Source organism: Anoplolepis gracilipes, chromosome 1, assembly GCF_047496725.1.
Source record: "Anoplolepis gracilipes chromosome 1, ASM4749672v1, whole genome shotgun sequence".
Taxonomy (NCBI): Eukaryota; Metazoa; Arthropoda; class Insecta; order Hymenoptera; family Formicidae; genus Anoplolepis; species Anoplolepis gracilipes.
In genome coordinates, this window is record NC_132970.1 from 6144492 (window position 1) to 6167156 (window position 22665).

The 22665-nt window shown below is 34.8% G+C and overlaps 1 protein-coding gene across 17 annotated transcripts in view; it reads left to right on the top strand.

Annotated features, from left to right (window-relative positions):
* Rg (A kinase anchor protein rugose) overlaps positions 1 to 22665 on the top strand; it is a 310256-nt gene that overhangs the window by 229395 nt on the left and 58196 nt on the right. For 6 of the 17 annotated variants that reach the window (XM_072900570.1, XM_072900545.1, XM_072900597.1 and 3 more), the window contains exons 14-37: positions 38 to 290; positions 395 to 537; positions 616 to 806; positions 883 to 991; positions 1112 to 1193; positions 1292 to 1608; positions 2160 to 2381; positions 2570 to 4226; positions 4322 to 4487; positions 4559 to 4712; positions 4792 to 4971; positions 5933 to 6073; positions 6282 to 6389; positions 6482 to 6653; positions 8738 to 9094; positions 10376 to 10506; positions 11735 to 11845; positions 12675 to 12882; positions 13001 to 13354; positions 14529 to 14655; positions 14751 to 14859; positions 15052 to 15227; positions 15326 to 15600; positions 15968 to 16104. In XM_072900570.1, the coding sequence (XP_072756671.1) occupies positions 38 to 290; positions 395 to 537; positions 616 to 806; positions 883 to 991; positions 1112 to 1193; positions 1292 to 1608; positions 2160 to 2381; positions 2570 to 4226; positions 4322 to 4487; positions 4559 to 4712; positions 4792 to 4971; positions 5933 to 6073; positions 6282 to 6389; positions 6482 to 6653; positions 8738 to 9094; positions 10376 to 10506; positions 11735 to 11845; positions 12675 to 12882; positions 13001 to 13354; positions 14529 to 14655; positions 14751 to 14859; positions 15052 to 15227; positions 15326 to 15600; positions 15968 to 16104 (5880 nt within the window). The remainder of the gene's footprint in view (positions 1 to 37; positions 291 to 394; positions 538 to 615; positions 807 to 882; positions 992 to 1111; positions 1194 to 1291; positions 1609 to 2159; positions 2382 to 2569; positions 4227 to 4321; positions 4488 to 4558; positions 4713 to 4791; positions 4972 to 5932; positions 6074 to 6281; positions 6390 to 6481; positions 6654 to 8737; positions 9095 to 10375; positions 10507 to 11734; positions 11846 to 12674; positions 12883 to 13000; positions 13355 to 14528; positions 14656 to 14750; positions 14860 to 15051; positions 15228 to 15325; positions 15601 to 15967; positions 16105 to 22665) is intronic. The other 11 variants (XM_072900606.1, XM_072900624.1, XM_072900518.1 and 8 more) reach the window with 6 other exon arrangements.

The following is a 22665-nucleotide window of genomic DNA, read 5'->3' on the forward strand; positions in this document are numbered from 1 at the left end:
GTGTGTCCGAAGAACAGGCAGATCCATGGTGATGTAGTTGTTTTATTTTTCATTCCTAACATGGCAGCTACTGGATCACGTTCTTTTTAATCCTGCTCTGTGGATATACACGCCAGCGCCAGTACAAACACGGCTTTATTCATACTTAGCCACGGAGTTTCTTAGCGACACGCAAATATATTCCAATGTCAGACGTGTGTCGACAGTTTTGCAAACGGTACACACACTGAAATATTATTACTGGGTAGCTAATCCTCGAGGTAAAAGCGGAATAACACCAAAAGGACTTGGTACGTTATTGTATTTAATTAAATAATATCAGCAATGTATGTTAATTTTATTCCTAGCTCATAGAGAAATACAGTAACATTTTATATTAATTAATTTTTCATAGATGGACCGCGTCCGCAACAAAAAGATATTCTTACAATTCGCTCTTATATCTTATTATTTTTGAAACAATTGATAATGATCGGTAATGGAGTGAAAGATGACGAATTACAGAGCATCCTCAATTATCTAACAACAATGCACGAGGTAATTTTAAAGAATGACATAATCATGCATAATACTAATATGAAAAAGATGTTTCTCAAAATCCATGATGATTTTTAGGATGAAAATTTGCACGACGTTTTACAAATGCTTATATCTTTGATGTCGGAACATCCATCATCGATGGTACCTGCATTCGACGCGAAACAAGGCGTACGAACCATTTTCAAACTTTTAGCAGCTGAAAGTCAGTTGATACGTTTACAAGCGTTAAAACTGCTAGGATTCTTCCTTAGCCGCAGTACACACAAGTAAACAATCTTTTATAAATTATTTATGAATAAAACATTTTTAAGAAATTTAATAATTCCTATATAATGCACACAGAAGGAAATACGATGTTATGAGCCCACATAATCTCTATACGTTACTGGCTGAAAGGCTCTTATTGAACGAGGAAACACTTTCATTGCCAACATATAACGTTTTATACGAGGTATTTACACACTTTACATTTTTTGTTAAAATTATGTTGTTTTAATTATTTTGTTTTATTGAAAAATTATGTTAAAACTTTTTTAGCATTTATATATGAAAATTTTAATTTTAATTTCAGATTATGACCGAACACATCAGCCAACAAATCTTGTATGCTAGACATCCTGAACCTGAATCCCACTATCGTTTAGAGAATCCGAGTAAGTAATTGATAATGATATAAGCAAATAGAAAAATGTAATATTAAAAAAAAATATTGCCTCTGTATTAATCTATTAAAATCTCTTTTACATTTTAGTGATCCTGAAAGTGGTCGCGACATTGGTTCGACAATCAAAGCAAACAGAACAATTACTAGAAGTAAAAAAATTATTCCTTTCGGATATGACGCTGCTCTGCAACAATAATCGAGAAAATCGGCGAACGGTTTTGCAAATGTCTGTATGGCAGGAATGGCTTATCGCCATGGCTTATATCCATCCCAAAAATACGGAAGAGCAAAAAATATCCGATATGGTATATTCCTTATTTCGTATGCTTCTTCATCACGCTATCAAGCATGAATATGGTGGCTGGCGTGTATGGGTTGATACGCTGGCTATCGTGCATTCTAAGGTAAGTTTACGAAATATGATTAATTTGAAACTATTTAAACATTCAACTAATTTGAAACTATTTAACAATTTAATTAATTCAATAAAGTCATATGTGTATCCATACTCTTAATTTCTCTTTATTCGATTAATCATTTTCGAAATTTAAATATTAAATTTCTATAATTCTTGCTGTTTCTCACTAAAATATTGAATTTGCTTTTTCGATGTATTTACTATTTTTTTACTTTAATCATGAACACTGACGGACGTTCTAACACACACACACACACACACACACACACACACACACACACATATATATATATATATATATATATATATATATATATATATATATACACATTATCACATACAGCTGTTCTATTGTACCTGACTTTATATATCACTCATTTCCTTGAAAAATTATCTCGAAATAAAGGTATCTAAGAATAACTGTTCTTGAATTTTTCGTCCTCGAAACTTTTACAGTTTTCTGTAATTACTCTCAATTTTCTTCTTTATCAACCGCGCATTAATTCAATTAATAGACGTATGGTGTCGCTTGTGCAGGTATCTTACGAGGAATTCAAACTTCAGTTTGCTCAAATGTACGAGCATTACGAGCGGCAGAGATCCGATAATATTACAGATCCTGAGCTAAGACAGCAGAGACCGATCAGCACGATTTCTGGGTGGGATCAACAGCATTCCGGAAACAATGGCTACAACAGACCGGCGGTGTGGGGAAATCAGCAAAATCACGAGATACAACACATGGAAAGGAATTACAAGGTATTTCAAAATTTCAAAAATCATTCTTTGTTTTTAAACATTTTTCTCATATATAGTTGCATTAACGCAATTTTTTTTTTTTTTTTTTTTTTTTTTTTTTGTGTGTGTTATAAAGTTTGTTATAAGGTCTATATATGCAAAAAGATCAATAATTATTTGGTTCTCATATGTTATATTTTATAACGCAGGAGTTTGATGCATCCGAAGCAAATGATCGATTGGAAGAATCTTGCAGTTGCGATCTCAATTCAATAGACAATACCGAAAGCGACGGTAGTCCAGCTATTGTAAAATCGCGCAGTGAGACTTTGGACACTCTACAATCGTGCGAGGTAGTGTCGTTGGATTCCAGATTAAGTGACAAACCGGAAACACCGATCACCGCGCGCGAGACTCACACAGAGACACCGACCATCCTCGAGGAAGCGAATAGCGAAGCTGTCTCGCTGCCGACCACACAGGAGACCAGCGAGGTGATATCGATTGAGAGTTCGAGTGACTTCTACAGTGAAGTGCATAAAATTGAGAGTTCCAGTCCTGACTCGATGATTGTCCAGGACGCACCGAAGAAAGAAGAAGATGCAACTTCGGAAAAACAATCAGTTGCTGTTACCGAATCTTCTTTGACTGAACAGATTAAGGAGAACACGGAAGTGACAGCTGTTGAATCGAATGACGCGACAGAAACTGCAGAAGTTACCGATGTCCCAGATACAACTTCTACAGTAATGGATGAAGTTGAAAATACCCCCGTGACGGATAAGGAAATAAAGGATAAACCTATCGAGGAAAATAACGTTCCGACCGACGATAGTAATACACCGACTAACACTGAAGATTCCGATAAGACTACGACGGCAGTCGAAAACGCAGATGAAAATTCTGTTGCTTTAAAGACCGACGTCGACACTGAGCAAGATACTGTGCCAATTGTCCCTTCTGACGAAACGCGAGAAGCATTGACAGTTAAAGTTATTGAAAAACTTCAACTAGAGAACGATCGTGAAATAATTGATAGTGATACATCAGAAGCGTACCTAACGCCAACCGAAAATCAGGAAATCTCGAGCGAGGTTAGAAGCAGAACGTCCGAAGGTGAGAAAATTGATGACGATATCGTCGAGAAGAAAGATATTTCCGAAGACAGGGACATTACCACTGAGACTGTTGAGAGCGACGAAGGGGAAACCGTAAAAAATCCTAATTGCTCAACTAGCGTAGTAGAAAGCGGCGAGACTTACGCGGAGAAGGCGGTAGATCTAGAAAACGAGAAGGTGGAAGCAGTAGTAGTGAATAGTGTGTTAAGTAGTGACGAACACGCCGTGGATTCTTTAACGGAGGACAAAAGTGCTGTTATTAATGATAGCGAAAACGCGAAGGTAAATGAGGAACACTCAAGGGAGCCGTCCACTATTTCTACTAGCGTAAGTGATAATAAGTCAGACGTTCCGGCGACGACCGGCGAGGTAGAAGTAACAGATAGTGTTTGTAGTAATAGCGATGTTCAAAGTTCTGTAGATAATGTGACGCAAGTGCCAAATCCTAAGCAGCAAATCCCAACAATATCTACGGTCTGTGATGCAACTAAAAGTTTATCCGACGGTGTGCCTCAAATCGTTAGTTCTAATGTGGTTGCCAGAGACAATGCGTTATTGAATGACTTACCTCCAGATCACGTAGACGCCCATCGCAGATCCAGCCTGCCGATCGTATCCTCGGAAACGGTCGCGGACGATAATGGTCACGAGCCACCCTCCTTGCCTGTGCCCTTACGAAAAACATCGTCGCCTCAGAAACGACCAAGGAGTGCCTCAACGTCCACGCAGGTGGATCCTAATCATTTCGGTGCGTTACAAAATTGAAACTAATTATTCATTACAATTTAGTATAAATGCATCTACATTTTATTTTTTCATTTATTTTATTTTTCTGCCTTGCAGAAGCCAAAAGGTCGAAGCAAGGAAATCCTTCCACACGACCAATGTTCAGTCCAGGCCCAACGCGACCTCCATTCAGAATACCAGAATTTAAATGGTCTTACATACATCAACGGCTACTGTCGGATGTTCTATTTTCCTTGGAAACGGACATTCAAGTGTGGAGAAGGTAATACAATAATGCTTATTAATGTAATGTTTTAAGTTTATCAGAATTTAATGTTAATCTCTGCATTGTAGTCACTCGACGAAGTCTGTATTGGATTTCGTAAACAGCAGCGAAAATGCCATTTTCGTGGTGAATACTGTCCATCTAATTTCGCAATTAGCCGACAATCTTATAATAGCCTGCGGTGGTTTGTTGCCCTTATTAGCGTCGGCTACCTCACCGAATGTATGTATAAACTATTACTGTATATGCGATTGAAAAATTTTTTAGAGTTTATTTTTAACTAATATCTATATATTTCTAGAGCGAATTGGATGTAATCGAGCCAACTCAGGGGATGCCAATCGAGGTGGCAGTTTCTTTTTTGCAAAGATTAGTCAACATGGCCGATGTACTTATATTCGCTAGTTCATTAAACTTTGGAGAACTGGAGGCTGAGAAAAATATGTCGAGTGGTGGTATACTGCGACAATGCTTACGACTGGTTTGTATTATTGTATATAAGAGAGGTATCTTTTTGTGAATTCAGAACGAAAGGATATAATACGAATGTTTAGAATAGTTAAATAGTTTTAATTTTTTTTATTATTATGCAGTTTATACGTCAACAATTTTTACAAATTATTTGTGTGGATTTAGGAAGATATATTAATATTTAGTGTGTATGTTTAATTTTTGCATTAATGGAATTATAGATATGGTATAATATACAAAAGATTTATTCTAGAAAGAAATTTACTAAGAATTAGTAATAAAAATTACAAACTTAAAGAAATAGTATATCGATAAGAAATATTTTTTTAGTTTTGCTTTACGCGATGTATTATGCGTATCGTATTTTTTATTTAAAAATACAAAAATTTTTGAATAAACAAAATGATACGTATAAAAAAATAGTTGAATACATACGTAATTTAATGTAATATTTGAATAAAAAGGTGCAATTGCAGTATAGTATAGTTTGTGTTTCTACATGTATATTTATTTATTTTTATTTTAGTGAGAATAGGTAGCATGCACAAAACTTAAACCTATACATAGTACATTTAATACACTTTAAAAATACAAAATATACCATATGAAAAATTTGTATTCTCAATTTCACATGAAAATGAAAAGATTTCAAACTGAATCTTTCAATATAAATTATAATATAAAACTTGATAACAATAAATATATTTTACAGACAGAGAGTTACAATTTAAATAAAATTAAATATTTTCTTCATTTGTATTTGATACATATAAAGGAAAGATTGAATAAATCCGCGATAAAATGTAATAATGTAGTATCAAATGTAGTAATGTAATGTTTTCATATGAAATGTCACTTAAGAGTCACAAATTTTAATCGGTGTTTTTAACTTGAAGATAACTCCAGTTAAAGATTTAATATGTTTATCCACACATCTCTTATTGAATTTACCTAATAAACTGCTTCTATAGGTCTGTACATGTGCCGTTAGAAACTGCTTAGAGTGTAAAGAACGTGGCAGATCGTACAGCATGTTAGGTCGGCAAATTGGTTCTAGTAATAAATCACAACACATACAATCGCTCATACGCGGGGCTCAAACATCGCCTAAGGTACGTTTCATCCGATCGAGAATTTATTTAAATAACCATAATACTGTTAATAGGGATAATAAATATTGCATATTTAAATTATAAATCTTTTATATTTTTATCGCTTTAAAACACAAATTTCTATTTGCTAAAGAAAAATTGTTTTGTTCGTGTAGCTTTATTTTTTAATATATTAAATATTATATTAAAATATTTTTCTTTTTTATAGAACATCGTGGATAACCTTTCGCATCAATTAAGTCCCGTGAAGGATCCCGAGAAATTATTGCAAGATATGGATGTGAATCGTTTGAGAGCTGTAATATACAGAGATGTTGTGAGTATACGAAATTTTACTGCAACAATATGAATGAAGAATGATTATATGTATAATACATAAAAAACTAAATCGATTATATTAATTTTCAGGAAGAAACCAAGCAGGCACAGTTTCTGTCTCTAGCTATAGTTTACTTCATCTCTGTATTAATGGTTTCGAAATATCGCGATATATTAGAACCTCCAATATCGCAACGTCCACCGAGTCCAGTGCAAACGATACAAACAAATGGTGCCAGTCTCAGGCCGGGTAGTCCTTCAGGTGAGATCCTCGTATTTTATTGGTTAACACTATAATGTAGAAAATAATCAGTATAAGTGTTGTTACGCAAAAGATTTATTAAAGTTAAATTTATTCTCAATAAAATCTTAGTGCGTAAATAAAAGAGTTAAATATTACGTTTTATTCATAAATTATTGTTTCAAGATACTAATATATATACATATGTGAAATTATTATTTTAGCCATTGTTTCTATAAAAGTCTATTACGAGGTCTATTATTGCGAGTATATGCACTCTGCAAAGAACTTATAAATTGTAGAATAAAATAAAATATAATATCAGGGAGAAAGAAAGAAAGAGAGAGTGTGTGTCAGAGAGAGAAAGAAAGAGAGAGCGAGAGACAAGAGTAATACAATAATAATATGCTATTTTATGTTGATAGCATGTATATGCTTTTAGACTATAATTTAAAATTTTTTAAATTTAACAATTACTCGATATTTTTAATTATGCTTATTAGGTAAATATATATTATTTAATAAAGAAATTACAAAGATTAAACATAATAATCTTTATGATAATCTTTATATACAATATACTTTATCTACTATAATTTGCACGTCAAACATTTATTCTAAAAGGAGAGAATATCTCATTTCTCTAAAAATATTGAAAATTTTTAAGGAATTTTCTGTTTACTCAAAACTCTTACGTGTCAGATATATATTCTCTTATCTTTTTTTTTTTTTTTTTTTTTAGAAATTATAATACATGAATTCAATTCAATAAGTAAAACATTATTTTTTATACTATAGCATGTCTGCAGCTATACGAAACATGACAAAAAAAAAATGTAAAAACATAGCTATATACTTACAAGATTTATTAGACAAAATGTAGTAAAAATTGTTTTCTTCAAAATTTTAATTAGTCTTACTATCAAGGAACATAATTATGTTATTTTTTAATAAATTTATAATTGACTAAAGAAAGAAAAAAATTCTGTGTTATAACAATATTATAAATGAATGAAATATGATGAATGGTATAAATAGCTTATATGTACAAATATGTAGCTATTGTGTTGAACACTGTGCACCAAAACGATGTAGCTGCAACTAAAACAACAAGCACATGACACCAAGTAGAACGCATGTGTTATTGCACTGTATGAAATAAATATCTTATATATGTATCTGACAGTGAGAGTTTTGATGTTTGCCGAATGTGTTTGCACTTTCTTTTACGTTATAAATACTATTGTTATATTATTGTGGTTGTATTCTCGTGGATGTGGAACTTCTTTTATGTGGGAAAATTTAAAAAATAGACGTCTCTATATATGACTGTTGTTATACGATTAATATTTAGATGTTTAAAATATCAACAAATTGTGTGAGAAAAGAAAGAAATAAGTTCTTTTAGAATGTTATACTCCGTGTTTAAATATTATATTGATAATATTTCTTGACGATATCTTGAAAAATTGATGTTCTTATTGTTTACTATTATCAGTTCTTTCTTGTTAATATCTATATTATGGAACAAATTAAAAAGCATTATTAATCTATAATTATTTGAAACAAGAGAATACATATTTAATATATTTTTAAAATTGATAAAATGATAAAATTTAATGTAATCAAAATTTATATACTGAATTTCACTCTATGATTTAATTAAAAATTTCTTTTTCTCTTGATTTTTAAATGCACACAAAAATGAGAAATTTTTTAATAACTCTTTAAAATCTATGTAGATACATTAAAACACTTTAACTTATATTTTGCAGAAGGGACTTTTCTAAAGAAGCATTTAAAAATTATATATTGAAAAAAATCATATCGAGATATTGTTTTTAAATTTTATTGATATAAGGTTAGCATTTGATATATTGCCACTAGAATTTTTTACAAGATACTTTTTACAAGAGTATTAACACGATTCGTGTATTATTTCATAAATCTTCAAACACTAATCATGATTATACTGCTCGGCTCTGATTTTACTCATCGAGTGCATAGAGTGAAAAGCAGTATTAAAAATATGCTATGGATAGCGCAAGAGATAAATATGATAGTGCATACGATCCGATAACGTGGTAAATGTGGTTCCTCGGCAGATGGGAATGGTGGTGGAGAAGGTCGGCCCCTATTTCCACAGTGGTCTCACCACGTGTACCCACAGTTCCTCCCAGGATCTCACTCTAACGCCAATGTCAATGCCAATCACCACATCAACCAGCACCATTACCAGCACCCGCTACCGGCTGCCAGGCACTCTAATCGCCAGCCACCCTCTAACTACTATCTCCCGAATCATCATAACAATCACTACAACCATCATCCGAATAACCATAACTATCATCGTCATCATCACTATCATCACCACAATAACAACAACCATCACCATACGCTTCAAAAGCATATCGATCAGCCCCGAAATCTCTGTCATAGAAACTCCGGTGTCGGTCTGCAAGGTAACTCGAAAGCCCGAAAGTTGTTTCACAGAATGTTCGAGTTCTTTTGGCCTGATTTATTGCGCATTCCTGTTTGTCCGCAATCTGCATGACGCTTATCGGTATGAACGAGTTCTTGCCCCTTCATGCGCAACTTCTTCGATGTTTTCTTGATATATCTTGAAAAACTTATTTAAATTATTTTAAGAAAAAATTATATACTATAAGTTAACTCTAAAGAAAGTTAAAAAATTTAGTTAATTAATTGATTTTTTTATTTCACAGGGAGATTTTCTTTTATAGCAATTTATATTGAATGTCTAGTTAATCATTTTTTTTGGAATTACTTTTATTATATTATTAAAACTAAAAATATTTACTTATACTATTTAGTTATTTTTTGAGAGATACGCACTGCATGTTAGCACAAGGAGTATCTGAACTATCAGCATATTGTTGTGGAAAAAAAAAGAATTTTATGAGTGTTTTAGCATGTATATACGTACTATGCATTTTTTTACTGTGAGAAATATTGCGTTTATTATTTATTTATTATAAATAAAAAAACGCATGAATATATACAAAAGATATTATTTCCTACAAAGTAATGAACAATTAATGATGTGAATAAAATATGCAATTATTCAAAAAATAATTTGCTGTAGTTGATAGTTCCTTTTGTGTATGTTAAAACCAAATTTTACTTTTGTATAATTATTTAATTTGTGATTATTTATTTTATATATATGTTATACAGGACCGAGACTTACAACTATATTTAGTTTTTTAATAGATATAATTCAAAATTTAAGGAACACTGGCTATATTAAAAATAAAGACTATAAAAAAAATAATTATTTAACATAAGTAAATCTATACATTATATATTAAGAATATGTTAAATACGATATTAAAGTGTTTTTTATTCTCAAATCGATTGAAAAACTGGAATGTTTTTATAAATATCAGTTTTACGATTTAATTTTCAAGCAATTTTGCGTAATTTTGTATTTACATAAATAAATGTAAAAAATATTTTGTTTTTTTATTATTTTTATTTATTTATTATACATAAATAATTAATTTGTTAATCTTACATTTCTTGTATATTTTTTTTTGTATTAGCAAATTGCGAATTTTAGACAAATTAATATTATTTTATACATAAATTGTGCATACAACAAAAATATACTCTGTTGAAATTGTCGAACGCATGTGTATGGATATCGATTTTTATAAAAAAGAAATGTTTTTTTTAAATTTATTGATTTTTAATATTATATCTTATTCTCCTGTTTTCAGGTAGTGGAGGTATAATGAGTCAGTCGGGTTCTCAAGATGACGGGGAATATGAAGTTATCATCGTTGACGAAAATAATTCTTCGATTCTGGCTGATCACGACGTTACATCATCAGGTCCGCCATCGACCAAGGTAAGTTAGCGTCGTGAACAATTTGCAACGTTATCCGAAATTTCGATACGATCTGAAAAAAAAATGCGACAGACAGTTATCCTCTACCAAACAAATTCGAAAGAAGTGTACAACGAGAATTATAAAACCAAAAATCTCAGGTAAAAGTCTTGCAAATTCCGTCACATATGGAACTCAATTCAATATAGTGACAGCATAAACTGATTGATATAAAACAATATTCGGCTCTACGAGGTCATGATTATAATGATTTTACTTGAGACTGCATGCATTTCGATAGATCGAGAACGTAGACGAGATGTTTCAATCTTTTTACACAGCTCTGAGTAGCGAGTGCGGGTCCTTCTATAACTATTATAAATTAAGAACGTCCATTTCTTTCAATACTGTCTTACGTATGTTTCTCTTTGTGCTCGATAGTATCAAGTGATATTGATAGCAGCGAGATTATTAGCACTTCTTTTATCACGCACGATTTTACGGGGGGGTATTCACCGCAATAATGACCAGATATTTGTGCCACTGCACAATGCTTTGCATTAGTTTATCACATATATTGTTATATTTGTCACGCGATAATGAGTTACGGAATTTCTATGCCGTAAATTATTTAATATATACTATGCAATTACAATAGATCATTTCAAAGGTAGTTACATTAGATTTACACAAATTAAAATTCGATAAGGTAAATCGCTAGACATTTTTTAGTATTGAATGTTAATTTCACATTAGCACAATATTGCAATTATATAATCTTCTTTATTATCTGTTAACCATTCAATTCTGAAGCGTTCTTAATCATTTGAGTCTAAAGTATAATTTCCTGTGAATTAATTCTAACACACTTATTAATTATTAATTGATTTATTATTAGATTAATCGAGATCTATCGTAGTTAAAAATTTCTTGCAACAGCCAGCATGTAGTGTTCACTTATAAATTGGTGTCTTGCATCTACGTAGCCCCAACGTAACAACTTATCTATTCTATTAATTACGATCTCTCGTAACTATCTCTCTCGCACGTAATGTGTATATTATTATAAACTTTGAGATTTGCGAGTTTATTAAACCGCGAATTTCGGGCACACATTTGCACCATCGAAACGTTCGTATCACGTTTATCTGTAATTCTATCGAGCATGCGATACTTTGACTCTCGAATTTCTCTCATTGTTAACTTCCTCTGCTTGCATTGCTATGCGTACTAACTACTGGTTCTGAAGGGAGGTCACAGTGGTGTACCTCGGCCGCGGACTATTCTCGAGGATTACACCTCATCAGAACCAACGCTTGGCACTTCTACAAGGTCCGAACCACTGCCACGAAATCTGCAGGTAAAATTTGATTTGAGTACAGATCCGGAGACGGGAATTCGGTTACGAATTATATCGCCACACGACCGGCCGTATTTTGGAAGCGATTAAAAAAATTCCTAATATTTTTTTTTAAATTGTAATCTTACATTGTAAAAGAATGCGAGAAGATATGCAACAATACCCATTTGACGGGTGTAAGAAAGAGAGAGCGATACATTTGACTTTATTTACATCCCTTTTGATGCTTACGTAACGTTATCATAATATGTAGCGGCTCTTACACGTGTATAACCAGTTGATCTTAATCTACGTAGAATCACTAATTTTGTTATTGAAGCTTACATATGAATAATAAATAGGCTTGGTTCTTTTTTTCTATGATACATTAGTTGATTGCGTAGTAATGGTATATTACTAATTGCATGTAATGAAGTAAGTACATGGCACGCGAGAGTTTATTATAAAGTATGATTGTATGAAATTATCTTAAAACGTTATATAAAACTATATAGTTAGGTTTCCGTTAGTAAAAGATATCGTAGTGATGTTAGTATTTCTAGGCCTCTGAAAATATATCTGAATAGTTTTACACAATAATTAACATTAAGGAGTTTTTTGAAATTTAATAAAACTCAACAACGCGATAAATAAAAAATCTTGAGCGCTATTATTGATTCAGATTAGCAAAAAAATAATTTATGACAAATCTATCTCACATATTCCTTAATTGGTGCTTTCTATTTAAAATCCTAATATTCTTCTAATGTTTTGTGGTCGGTTTAGTCAAAGTTGATATAGAAATTTTGATGTTTCATGTTTCTTTCTGTTTTGATCGACTTTCTCCTAGAGCAACGATTCCAGCGAGGAGACAGTACATCGCAGTAATATTACCGCGGACGCGAGTCCTTCTGAAATTACTACCGATAACGAAAATAAGCACAATTCATCCGAAGAAGCCTGGACAGACGTAAACCTCAATGAAGACGGCGATACGATGCCAATTACGAATCCAAGAGAAGACCCTCGAAATATCCACAATATCGCCCATTCACGTGGTAAGAGTCGAAGCAACTAGCATTTATTATTTGCGATTAATAAGCGTGTTTATTAAAAAATTAATTCGTTATTATAATTTGTTACGTAATAAAAACATAGATATTATGAAATTTATAGGTGAAATACAAGACAGCGAGGGCAACATTTTGGAACAAGAAATGCTCGGCAACGCCGAACGAGGAGAAAAACCGTCGGCGGAAATCTCAGTGGTCCGAGTTCCCGATCGACTGGTAGTAACCGCAGCATCTCCGAGAGCTGAAGAATTGCCGATCAAGGGTCTGGTCGACCATTTACCGGTACCAACACCTTCCCGCGAGGCTTCGCTCACGCAAAAGTTGGAAATGGCCCTGGGTTCGGTTTGTCCTCTCCTACGAGAAATCATGGTGGATTTTGCCCCCTTCCTCTCCAAAACACTCGTTGGCTCCCATGGTCAAGAATTATTAATGGAAGGAAAAGGTACGAGTTGCAAGGGTATGTCGAACGTGCGGTCATTTTTCTATGTTGAGTGTGTGCATGTTGCATATGAATCTTAAGGAAACATTTCTATTTCGAGTAAGCAAAAAAATTATTCTTAAAATTCATTGGTTTTTGAAATAGTTTTTTATAAATTGCATTGTAATACACGGGAAAACATTATTACACGCTTGTAAAATCAAAAGGAAACTGCATTTTATGCATACAATATAGAAGGTCTGAAGCTCGATAAATAAAAAGAACATATTTTACGTTAGACTTTATTATACGGGGAATAGTCGTAACATGGTCTGTTTTCTAAGCGATGCTGAGATATATCACGCCCACGGATAAAAGAATCATAAAGATTTAGGAAATTAAAGATTTATAACGATATAGTATTTTCCGAAACGTTAAAATAAAAGTTATATATTATATATTTTTTTATTTATTATTTTATTACTATATAAAACATTTATTATAAAAATATATAGATCACAATATATTTGTTTTCTTATTCCTTACATTTTTGTTGATTATTTAATATAATTTTATTACTTTTTAAAGGTGTACGTCACTTTTTGTCCTGAAAAAAAATATATATTTGAATTGTAAACGCGCGTGCCTCTAAAAAAATATTTTAAAATATAAGAAAATAATCGATGTATTATGTACTTATTAATAGATAAAAATTTAATTTCAGAAAGATAAAAATTCAATTATTGCCGTATAAAATATTTGAAATTGTACATTTAAATGTATTCGCGAAATAAATAAAAATTTAGAGTCCGCTCACAGATGGGCGTATTTGGTGGAACTTTCGTCACTTTTATGGTTAAGCATTTCTGCCATCTCACACCAAGTATTCAAATTAGTCATTTTATGATTTCACTTTAGGAAGATGGCCAGCGTATTCCGAGTTATTGCTTACCATTTGTATTCAACATGTAGAAAGTCACGATGACTCTTGCAGATTTTATATTCAAGAAACGTAGCGTTTGATAGTTCTACAACGTATCGATGCACTTTATTTTTAACAATTTCGATGCACTCAACGATCTTTTGTAAATCACGACATTGTCCATTTTTTTCCGTCCATCACATTCTTTCACTGTGTCATTCATTATTATTATTTACCTACCATTTATCGTTCATTCGTTTTTAAAGATCCTATTTATTTCTAATTTGCCAGGTTTGACTACATTTAAAAACAGCAACTCCGTCGTGGAATTGGTTATGCTCCTCTGCTCTCAGGAATGGCAAAACTCTTTGCAGAAGCACGCGGGTCTTGCTTTCATCGAGCTCATTAACGAAGGAAGGTAAGACGTTTATTACCGCTAGAACGCGTGCAAACAAAACGAAATCAAACTCTTCTCGTTTCCCTTTATGAAAATGCTTCCTTGCGTTTACACAGATTGCTATCTCACGCTATGAAGGATCACATAGTAAGAGTCGCAAACGAGGCAGAGTTTATTTTAAACAGGATGAGAGCGGATGACGTGCTGAAACATGCTGACTTCGAGGTACTACATTTCTTCTCTCGTAATTTTATTTCATTGTAAATAGATTCAATCAGTTTTTGTTGCCTAAAGGTTCATGCGTGAGTCTTTTAGTACCGTAGAGGCAACAATCCTTTTGCATAAATAGATATATACTTGTAATTTATTATATAAAAAAAAATTACAAAAAGTAATAACATATTTTTATGATCTTAGTCGCAATGCGCTCAGACATTACTGGACCGTAGAGAAGAAGAACGTATGTGCGATCATTTGATTACCGCAGCACGAAGGCGCGATAATGTAATCGCCAGCAGATTGCTAGAGAAAGTTCGTAATATCTTGTCCAATAAGCACGGCGCATGGGGATACATGGATCCAATGGCTGCAAAGTAAATGCAAACATGATCATTACTTCAAGTTACCTCTTAATTATACAAGCTTTTTTTTTTACAACTAACATGCGTTTTGCGTATTTTACTGTTCACAGATTAGCCGAGTATTGGAAGCTGGATGCTTGGGAGGATGATGCACGTAGACGCAAGCGTTTCGTGCACAATCCACTAGGCTCGAGCCACCCCGAGGCTACTCTCAAGGCGGCTTTAGAACACGGTGCACCCGAGGATGCGATACTTCAGGCGCGTGAAGAATTTCACGCGCATCTCGCAGCCTCGCGTGCACACCAACAGCAATTGCAGTCGGCGGATCTTTTAGATGACAGTGAATTGCTGTCGGACGACAGGGATCTCGACAACGACTTGACAGGTTGGTCAACGTACCGTTTCTGATAAATAAGGAGCGACATTTTAATGATATATTACAGGCCAGACTAACCGGTTTTATTTCGCGATTTTGCGTTGCTTTTTTCGTTGAATTCGTTATTTAAATATCGGTCGTCAATTGTTATTTGTTATTTTAATTTCTGCTTTTAATTTTCAATTTCTATGCGCCATATATATCGCGAAAATAGCATGTTACTGTTAACTTGCAAGATGCATTAATTAAGAAAAAAAAAAGATTTTTATATCTACATTTTTATAATTAAATAAAAAATCGTACACACACATGCAGGCAGTGTAGTGTATCGTTATGTCGCATGCCTCAATTTCACTGTTTTCATGTTTTATTACAGGTCCGGTGAACATCAGCACAAAAGGCAGATTAATCGCACCCGGTATCGTGGCGCCCGGCATCATTTCTGTTACATCTACCGAGCTGTACTTCGAGGTGGACGAGGATGATCCGGAGTTCAAGAAAATCGACAGTGAGGTAAGTAATTACGTCAAAAAATATTTAAAAACATGCGATAAATACACATACATACATTATTTAAAGTATGTTTATGTATGAGGCGTGTTGTTAGTCTACGATAATTAATTATTTTACCTTGTTTTTTTCTTCATTAAAATGGAAATGGGACAACTTGATATATTTGTAGTGCTATCTTTTTGAAATGTAGTCGCTGCTTATCTTAACGATAAGACTATTTATTTAATGAAAAACTGAAGGGTCAACCAAGAAAGAGCTAAAATCAAGTATAGATTATTCAAATCAAGTGTACATTATTGTTTTACAAAGTAAAATACTATCTTAAAGAAAGTAATACTTTTAAAATAATGATTGATAAAGAATCGATATACAAAAAAAAATATAATTTTCGTGATGCTTTTATATTATAATTAAATCGTAAATTTGCTTCTTTTTTTTAATTCTACCTATTTTTCAATTTTTTTTTCTATCATTATCACGAGTGTATCTTTATCAGAGTGCATGCATTAAGACTGTATCTACAGTTTAAAAATGTATGTAGTAATAACGAAGCGCATTATTTACATATTAAATGTTTGAGATAATATTTTATGCTCCTCTTTCTTAAACTGACGAACGCGAGAGCCTGAGGTAGCCGCTCATAACGAAGAGTATCAATCATTTCGGCCGCCGTAGAATTTGAATAAATGTGCGTCGTAAATGATGAGACGTGGCGAAAGCTTCTACAGCACCAGTGGTGGAGGTAGATTCTGGTTAGAATTAGTTCGGACGTGTCCCTGTCTATCAGTGTTTATAAGGCATCCTATATTCGTGAAGCTTACACAATTAAAAAAAAAACGGAGATAAAACTGAGATAAAAAACACGAAAAGTCGAGAGAAAGAAAAAGGGAAAGAAAGAGAAACGAACTGGAAGAACTAGAAGGACGATTATCATATATCGGTCGTAGATCTCGCGTTTGTATAACTAGGGAATAAAACAAACAGAGGAGGGCCCCATGGGGTCGACCGATCTTCAGGGTCGGCAATTATGAGCCCCCCGCGGGGCCCGATATCTGCCTGCCCGCTCTTCCGTCTCTTCTTCTCCCTATCTTCCATCGCCTCGCCACGCATTAACCACGCATCGGTGGCATAGGTGAACAAACAGCTTCTCAGGAATGTACTGAAACTACCACACTTTCCCACCTAGCCGAGATAAACATCACGCAGTAAAGTCGCGTCGTGGAATCTGCGTCTCGATGGCGCATATCAATGATATAAATACGTAATATGTTACTCGATAGATCTAATCATATTTTAGGAACGATAATTAATATTCTCTGAATTACCAAGGAAATAAAATTCTTATCGTGCGTTTGTATAATAAACATTATTACAAATATTACCGATGCTACAAGATCGGATTTTTTTTGAATGCCTTCCGATACTGACGTCTCTAGTTACTTATTCGCAGTGCGGTGTCCTCTAAAAATTTCAATAATCGCTCATCAACAATCCTATCGCCGTGTTTCTCGGGGGTCATGCCTAAGGATTTCGTGTCCACCTGTCGTCCCCGTTACTTCTCGACGGACTTGCTCGTGAATAGGACGTACGAACTCATTCGGTTCTCTTAATTGGAATCCTTTTTAAGAAAGAACGTTGAGCGCACCTGGAAGTGAGGAGGGAAAGAGCGCGGGAGAAAGAGAAAAGGAGAGAGAAAGAAAGACAGGAGGAAGAGAGAGAGAGAGAGAGAGAGAGAGAGAGACCGAGGGAAAAGGAGGAGGTGAAGATGAGAATGATGGAGAGAAAGAGAGAAGGAGAGACCGGTCGTTCACGATCGAGACACGCTCATTAGTCGAGGATGTCCCGAGGGTAGGCGGGAGGCTTCGTCGAATTCGTAGGCGATGGATCACTCGATAGTCGAGCCGAGACTTAAGCGATCGTAATGCGCGGCCGCAGAAGAGGCTGCATCCAGGAGTGGCCCCAGGAGAGACTGCATATCGGTCTGCGCGCTGCTGCACCCCTTTGTGCATATCTCCTCTGCTGACCCTCTCCTCCGCCGATCGCGTCGATTCCTCCCCGTTCTTCTTCCTCCGCCTTTTATAATGGTCCAGGCAAACGTATTTATCGTGATTTATCGTTTACACGGGTCTCTCCTTTCTTCCCTCTCCCTCCCCGCCTCCGCTCTGCCGTTTCCCTCTCCTTCTCCTTTTCTTTGTCTGTTCTGTGGCATCGTACGTTAAAGATAGAGGATGCACACCGTGCGATTACGTCGAGAATGAATTATTAATAATCCATGAAGAGTATTAATATCTAAAACAAATAATTAATGGATATTTCACAAAAAACAGTTCATATATGTTATCTCAAGTTTGAAGAAAAATCGTTTTTTTTTTTTTTTTATTTTTTTTTTTATTTTGCAAAACAGATGCATAAAATCTTGTAACTATATTCCGTAGTGAATAAATGGTTATTCGTGTATTCAGCATTTTATATGTATTATTTTGAAAAGATTTATGTTATGTAATTGCTCGTGTGTAATGATGTGTAATAACGATACGCCGTCGTCGCGACTGCATATATTAGAAATTGAGTCGCCACTCGGGTTATTCGTGGAGACAGCAACACGGTATGAGATCGTAAAATCGTAAAATAATAATTGATTTTTTTGCGTTCCTTATTTTATTAGCATATTACCGTGAGAGCTCGGAAGCTATAATAAGATATATTTTATTATCGAAAAATAGATAGATGATAAGTATGATAGAAAAACAAAAGATACATTTTGAAACAGTATAAAATCATATTAAAACATTTTGCAAAGAATCAATACATTATCAATCTTTGTGTCTTCCGCATATTTTATGAATATATTTGGTCTTATATTCGAAGAGAGAAAAGTCGGATTCGTCTTTAAGCGAATCTAACGGACTCTCTCCGGAAAGTCGCTTCGGAAAGGGTAGGTCACACGGGACATTAAACTCTGCCATGTCGCAGCGGATCGGGTAGCTCGCATTTTTATGGAAACCTGCTCTGTGGCGCCTAAAGCCCCCCCTTTCCTACGTGGTATAGTTATCGCAGACACATGCTGCGAGTTCCCTATGGAACGCCTGATGCGAGAGAGAAAGAGAGAGAAAGAAAGAAAAAGATAAAGAGTAAAGGAGCGAGGGATATAAACTGGACAGGTGGTCTGTGCTATACGTTAGAGTGCACGCTCATTCGCAAAGAAGATACCATTAACGAGGGATATGTGAGTCCTTCGTGAAAAATCCGAGACATCGGGCCGTTTATCAGTGATCGCAAATAGAAACTTCCTCGTACATCATGCAGTGCCAGAGATTCCCAGGTTCAAATAGCTAGAGATATACCTGTGACTCATTTGACATTTAAAAGATCATTTATTTTCATTATTATAATTTTATTATTCATACGTCAGTATAGATATACTGACGTATATATATAATGTATGATTATGCAGCTGATAATGATCTCTCTTTTTTCTTTTTGTTCTTTCTCTATGAGATATCAACGTAAAAAATATCTTCTATCGGGAACACATAGGTATGTATGTATAAACGAGAATGACAGGAGGACGGACTGTGACCGAACACCGGTTTAATGTTATGCGGCCTTCTTAGATGATGCATATGTATGATATCGATTTAATATAATGCAAGTGACGTTATAATAATGCAACTATAATTATTTTGCAGTCCTGCCACCGCGATATGCCATACCGATAGAGCAAAGATCTTGTCCATCTCGTTTTAAACATAGCCATTGGATCGTATCTCGTTCCATTAATTTTACCACGTTATCTTTATATCTTACGATTATAAACACGTGTCAATAAATAATAAAGCCTGTCAGAAGTACTCGTGGCAGATTGCCGTGCTGTCAATAGCTTCTTCGATAAAGAGAGAGAGAGACTCGATTTTTCTCTCTCAAACGTTATACGTTCATAGTCATTCTTTGAATTATGTATCGCGAATGTCGAAATAATAAGTCTCGTCGAGTTTGATAAATAAGCGTATAACTCTTGATCGAATCTAATGTCTTGTGCTCGCGTATACATCACTCGCGTTATTATTAATAAAAACGGCGCGGAGACTCGAGAGGCAATAATTACTCTTCCAACAGTCTCGTTGCGCATTTTCTGTCGATCGCTCGGGGTGCGCAGACGCGTATCGACACAAATTTGCATATTCCGCATAATTTAATCGATCCACGCTTTCGATGGGATTCGACGTTGTAGTAGCCAATGACCAGGGGGCAGTTTGCGCGAAAAGGATGCAGTTAGTTTGGTAAACATTCATCAATTCAGGGGCAGGGCAAGCGCGAGGTAGAACGAGGCAGAACCCGAAGAACAAGCAGGCTAGAAGGAGCGGGCGGGTTCATTCTCAACAAGGCAGGGGTAATCACTGCTATTAGTGCGGACATTACTCCGGTGGTCCGCCAATCTCCGCAACACTCCATCATATCGGTGCTCCAAGATCTTTCAGTGATGTAGAAAATGGATTTTCCTAGATTATACAGATCATCATCGCGCGACGTTTTATCCGCATAAAGTAAACTCGTAATCGCCCGAAAATAGCTTTGGGTTCCAAAAATAATTTTACAATGTTATATTCAGATGTAGAAGTAAAAGAATATATTGAAGCAATCGGTATATTTTAACTAATTAATTGAAGCATTTAATTAACATTTGCATCATAATTATTTATTCGACTCTATTTTCGAATTTAAAGTATATGTGTACGACGAATATGTATATACGTATATTTTTAAATCAGCGACACCTCGATGAATTGCGGAAGTCAAAACGTGTCATCCTCATCCATAAAAGTGCCAACGACAAATGAGCATCCGAAATCTTTCTTACTGCAGTAAATGATTTCTCTCGCGGTGCCGGTTTCTTCGGCGGTCGTTATAGGCGTGACGACCGATTATCCTCGAAAGGTATGATGATGGATATCATAGGCAACTGTCTCGTGCCACATCAGTTCTGTCAGCGACTGCAGGTAGGCGGAAAGCTCGTGGGTGTATCCGTTCTATAGATATGCGAACCCAGCTCAGTGTTGAGAGTTTGCCGGAAGGTATATATACAGGGTGTCTCAAAGGCATTATTTTATCTTTTAATAACAGGTTTCGGGTACCGAGTTTCGATCCTATAAATCGCTGTTTGTTCATATCATATGTATAATTGTTAAGAATTGCGTGCATTTCAGCTCGTCCTCTATACTGATGTAATGCAAAGCTGTTCCACATTCCTCTTATTTTCTTTTGGCACACCCTATATATACGTATGTATATCGAAGGATGTGATACGTATCAAGGGACGATGTTGCCACAGTGTTAGACGTTGATCAAGAATGGCGCAATTTAGGCAGTCGCGTTATGACTAAGAATGTGAAAAGTTAATTACTGGCTTCAGCGACGTCGATTTAATACAGAGAGATAGAGAGAGAGAAAGGGGGAGAGGGGGAGGGAGAAAGAGACAGAGTACATTGTTTCAATTTCTTTTTTAAGAAATAATGTTATAATATAATTTCTTGGTCTCAATATTAAAAAAAGTTACAACATTATAATATTTGTCGTCTTGAATAAGTATTAAAAATCTTTCGTTGCATTGAGTCGAAGTATGTAATCACGAGTCAGAATGTAACGATTATATAATACTTGGCCATTTTGTGGACCACGGGTTCCTTCGTTGCCTCATCAATACGGACCTGGAAGAGAACTAGTCGCTGGCAATATAGGCGGGGCAAGGCTGGATCCGATTCAGAGTGTGACGGATGGCGCCCACCTGTGGATTCATTCACTAATCTGCTCGCTAAGCAAACAGCCTGAACACACCCCGTCATTATCGCTGACGGCGTAAGTAGCGCCCGATCTCGTCCTTACCCGATATTTATTATGCCTTCTCCGGTTCTCCCTCTTGCTTCTCTCTCTCTCTCTCTCTCTCTCTCTCTCTCTTTCTTTCTCTCTTCCACTTCCTGTATGATCCCCTACAACAGGCCATGGATCGAGTCCATTTTCGCATCACCCTTTCGCCACATTGATTTTCGAGCTCTACGGGTGCACGTTGCCCCGCAATTATCGATGGGCGCCCGGTGTATCGATGGTCGCGTGTGCCATCTGGATACGTGTCTGGAATGGAATTTCAGGGCTATACGTCGCACAAATAGCTACTTTTGATTCCGAATGTGTATTCAAGCGAGCTTGTGTATTGATTGTTTCGCGATACGTGCACATTTACGTTCTTCTCCTTATGATCTGCGTGAAAATTATTTTAAAATATCCACCATCTATCTACAAAAAACATTTTTAATATTCTTATAGAATACAATAAAAAAGTTGCAAACTTATTTTCAGACTAATATATACGGGTGTTAAATCTATATATTATTTTAATAAAAGTTATCTATAAGAAAGTTACTGCTACTAAATAACATGAAATTGTTGTGATCCTAATTTATCCGTAATAGAAATAAAATAAATCGTAATTAACAGATTGCTTACGATAAGTACCTATGTTACGACATTTTATAATAGACATCGTGCGCGATAATCTTTGATATGAAA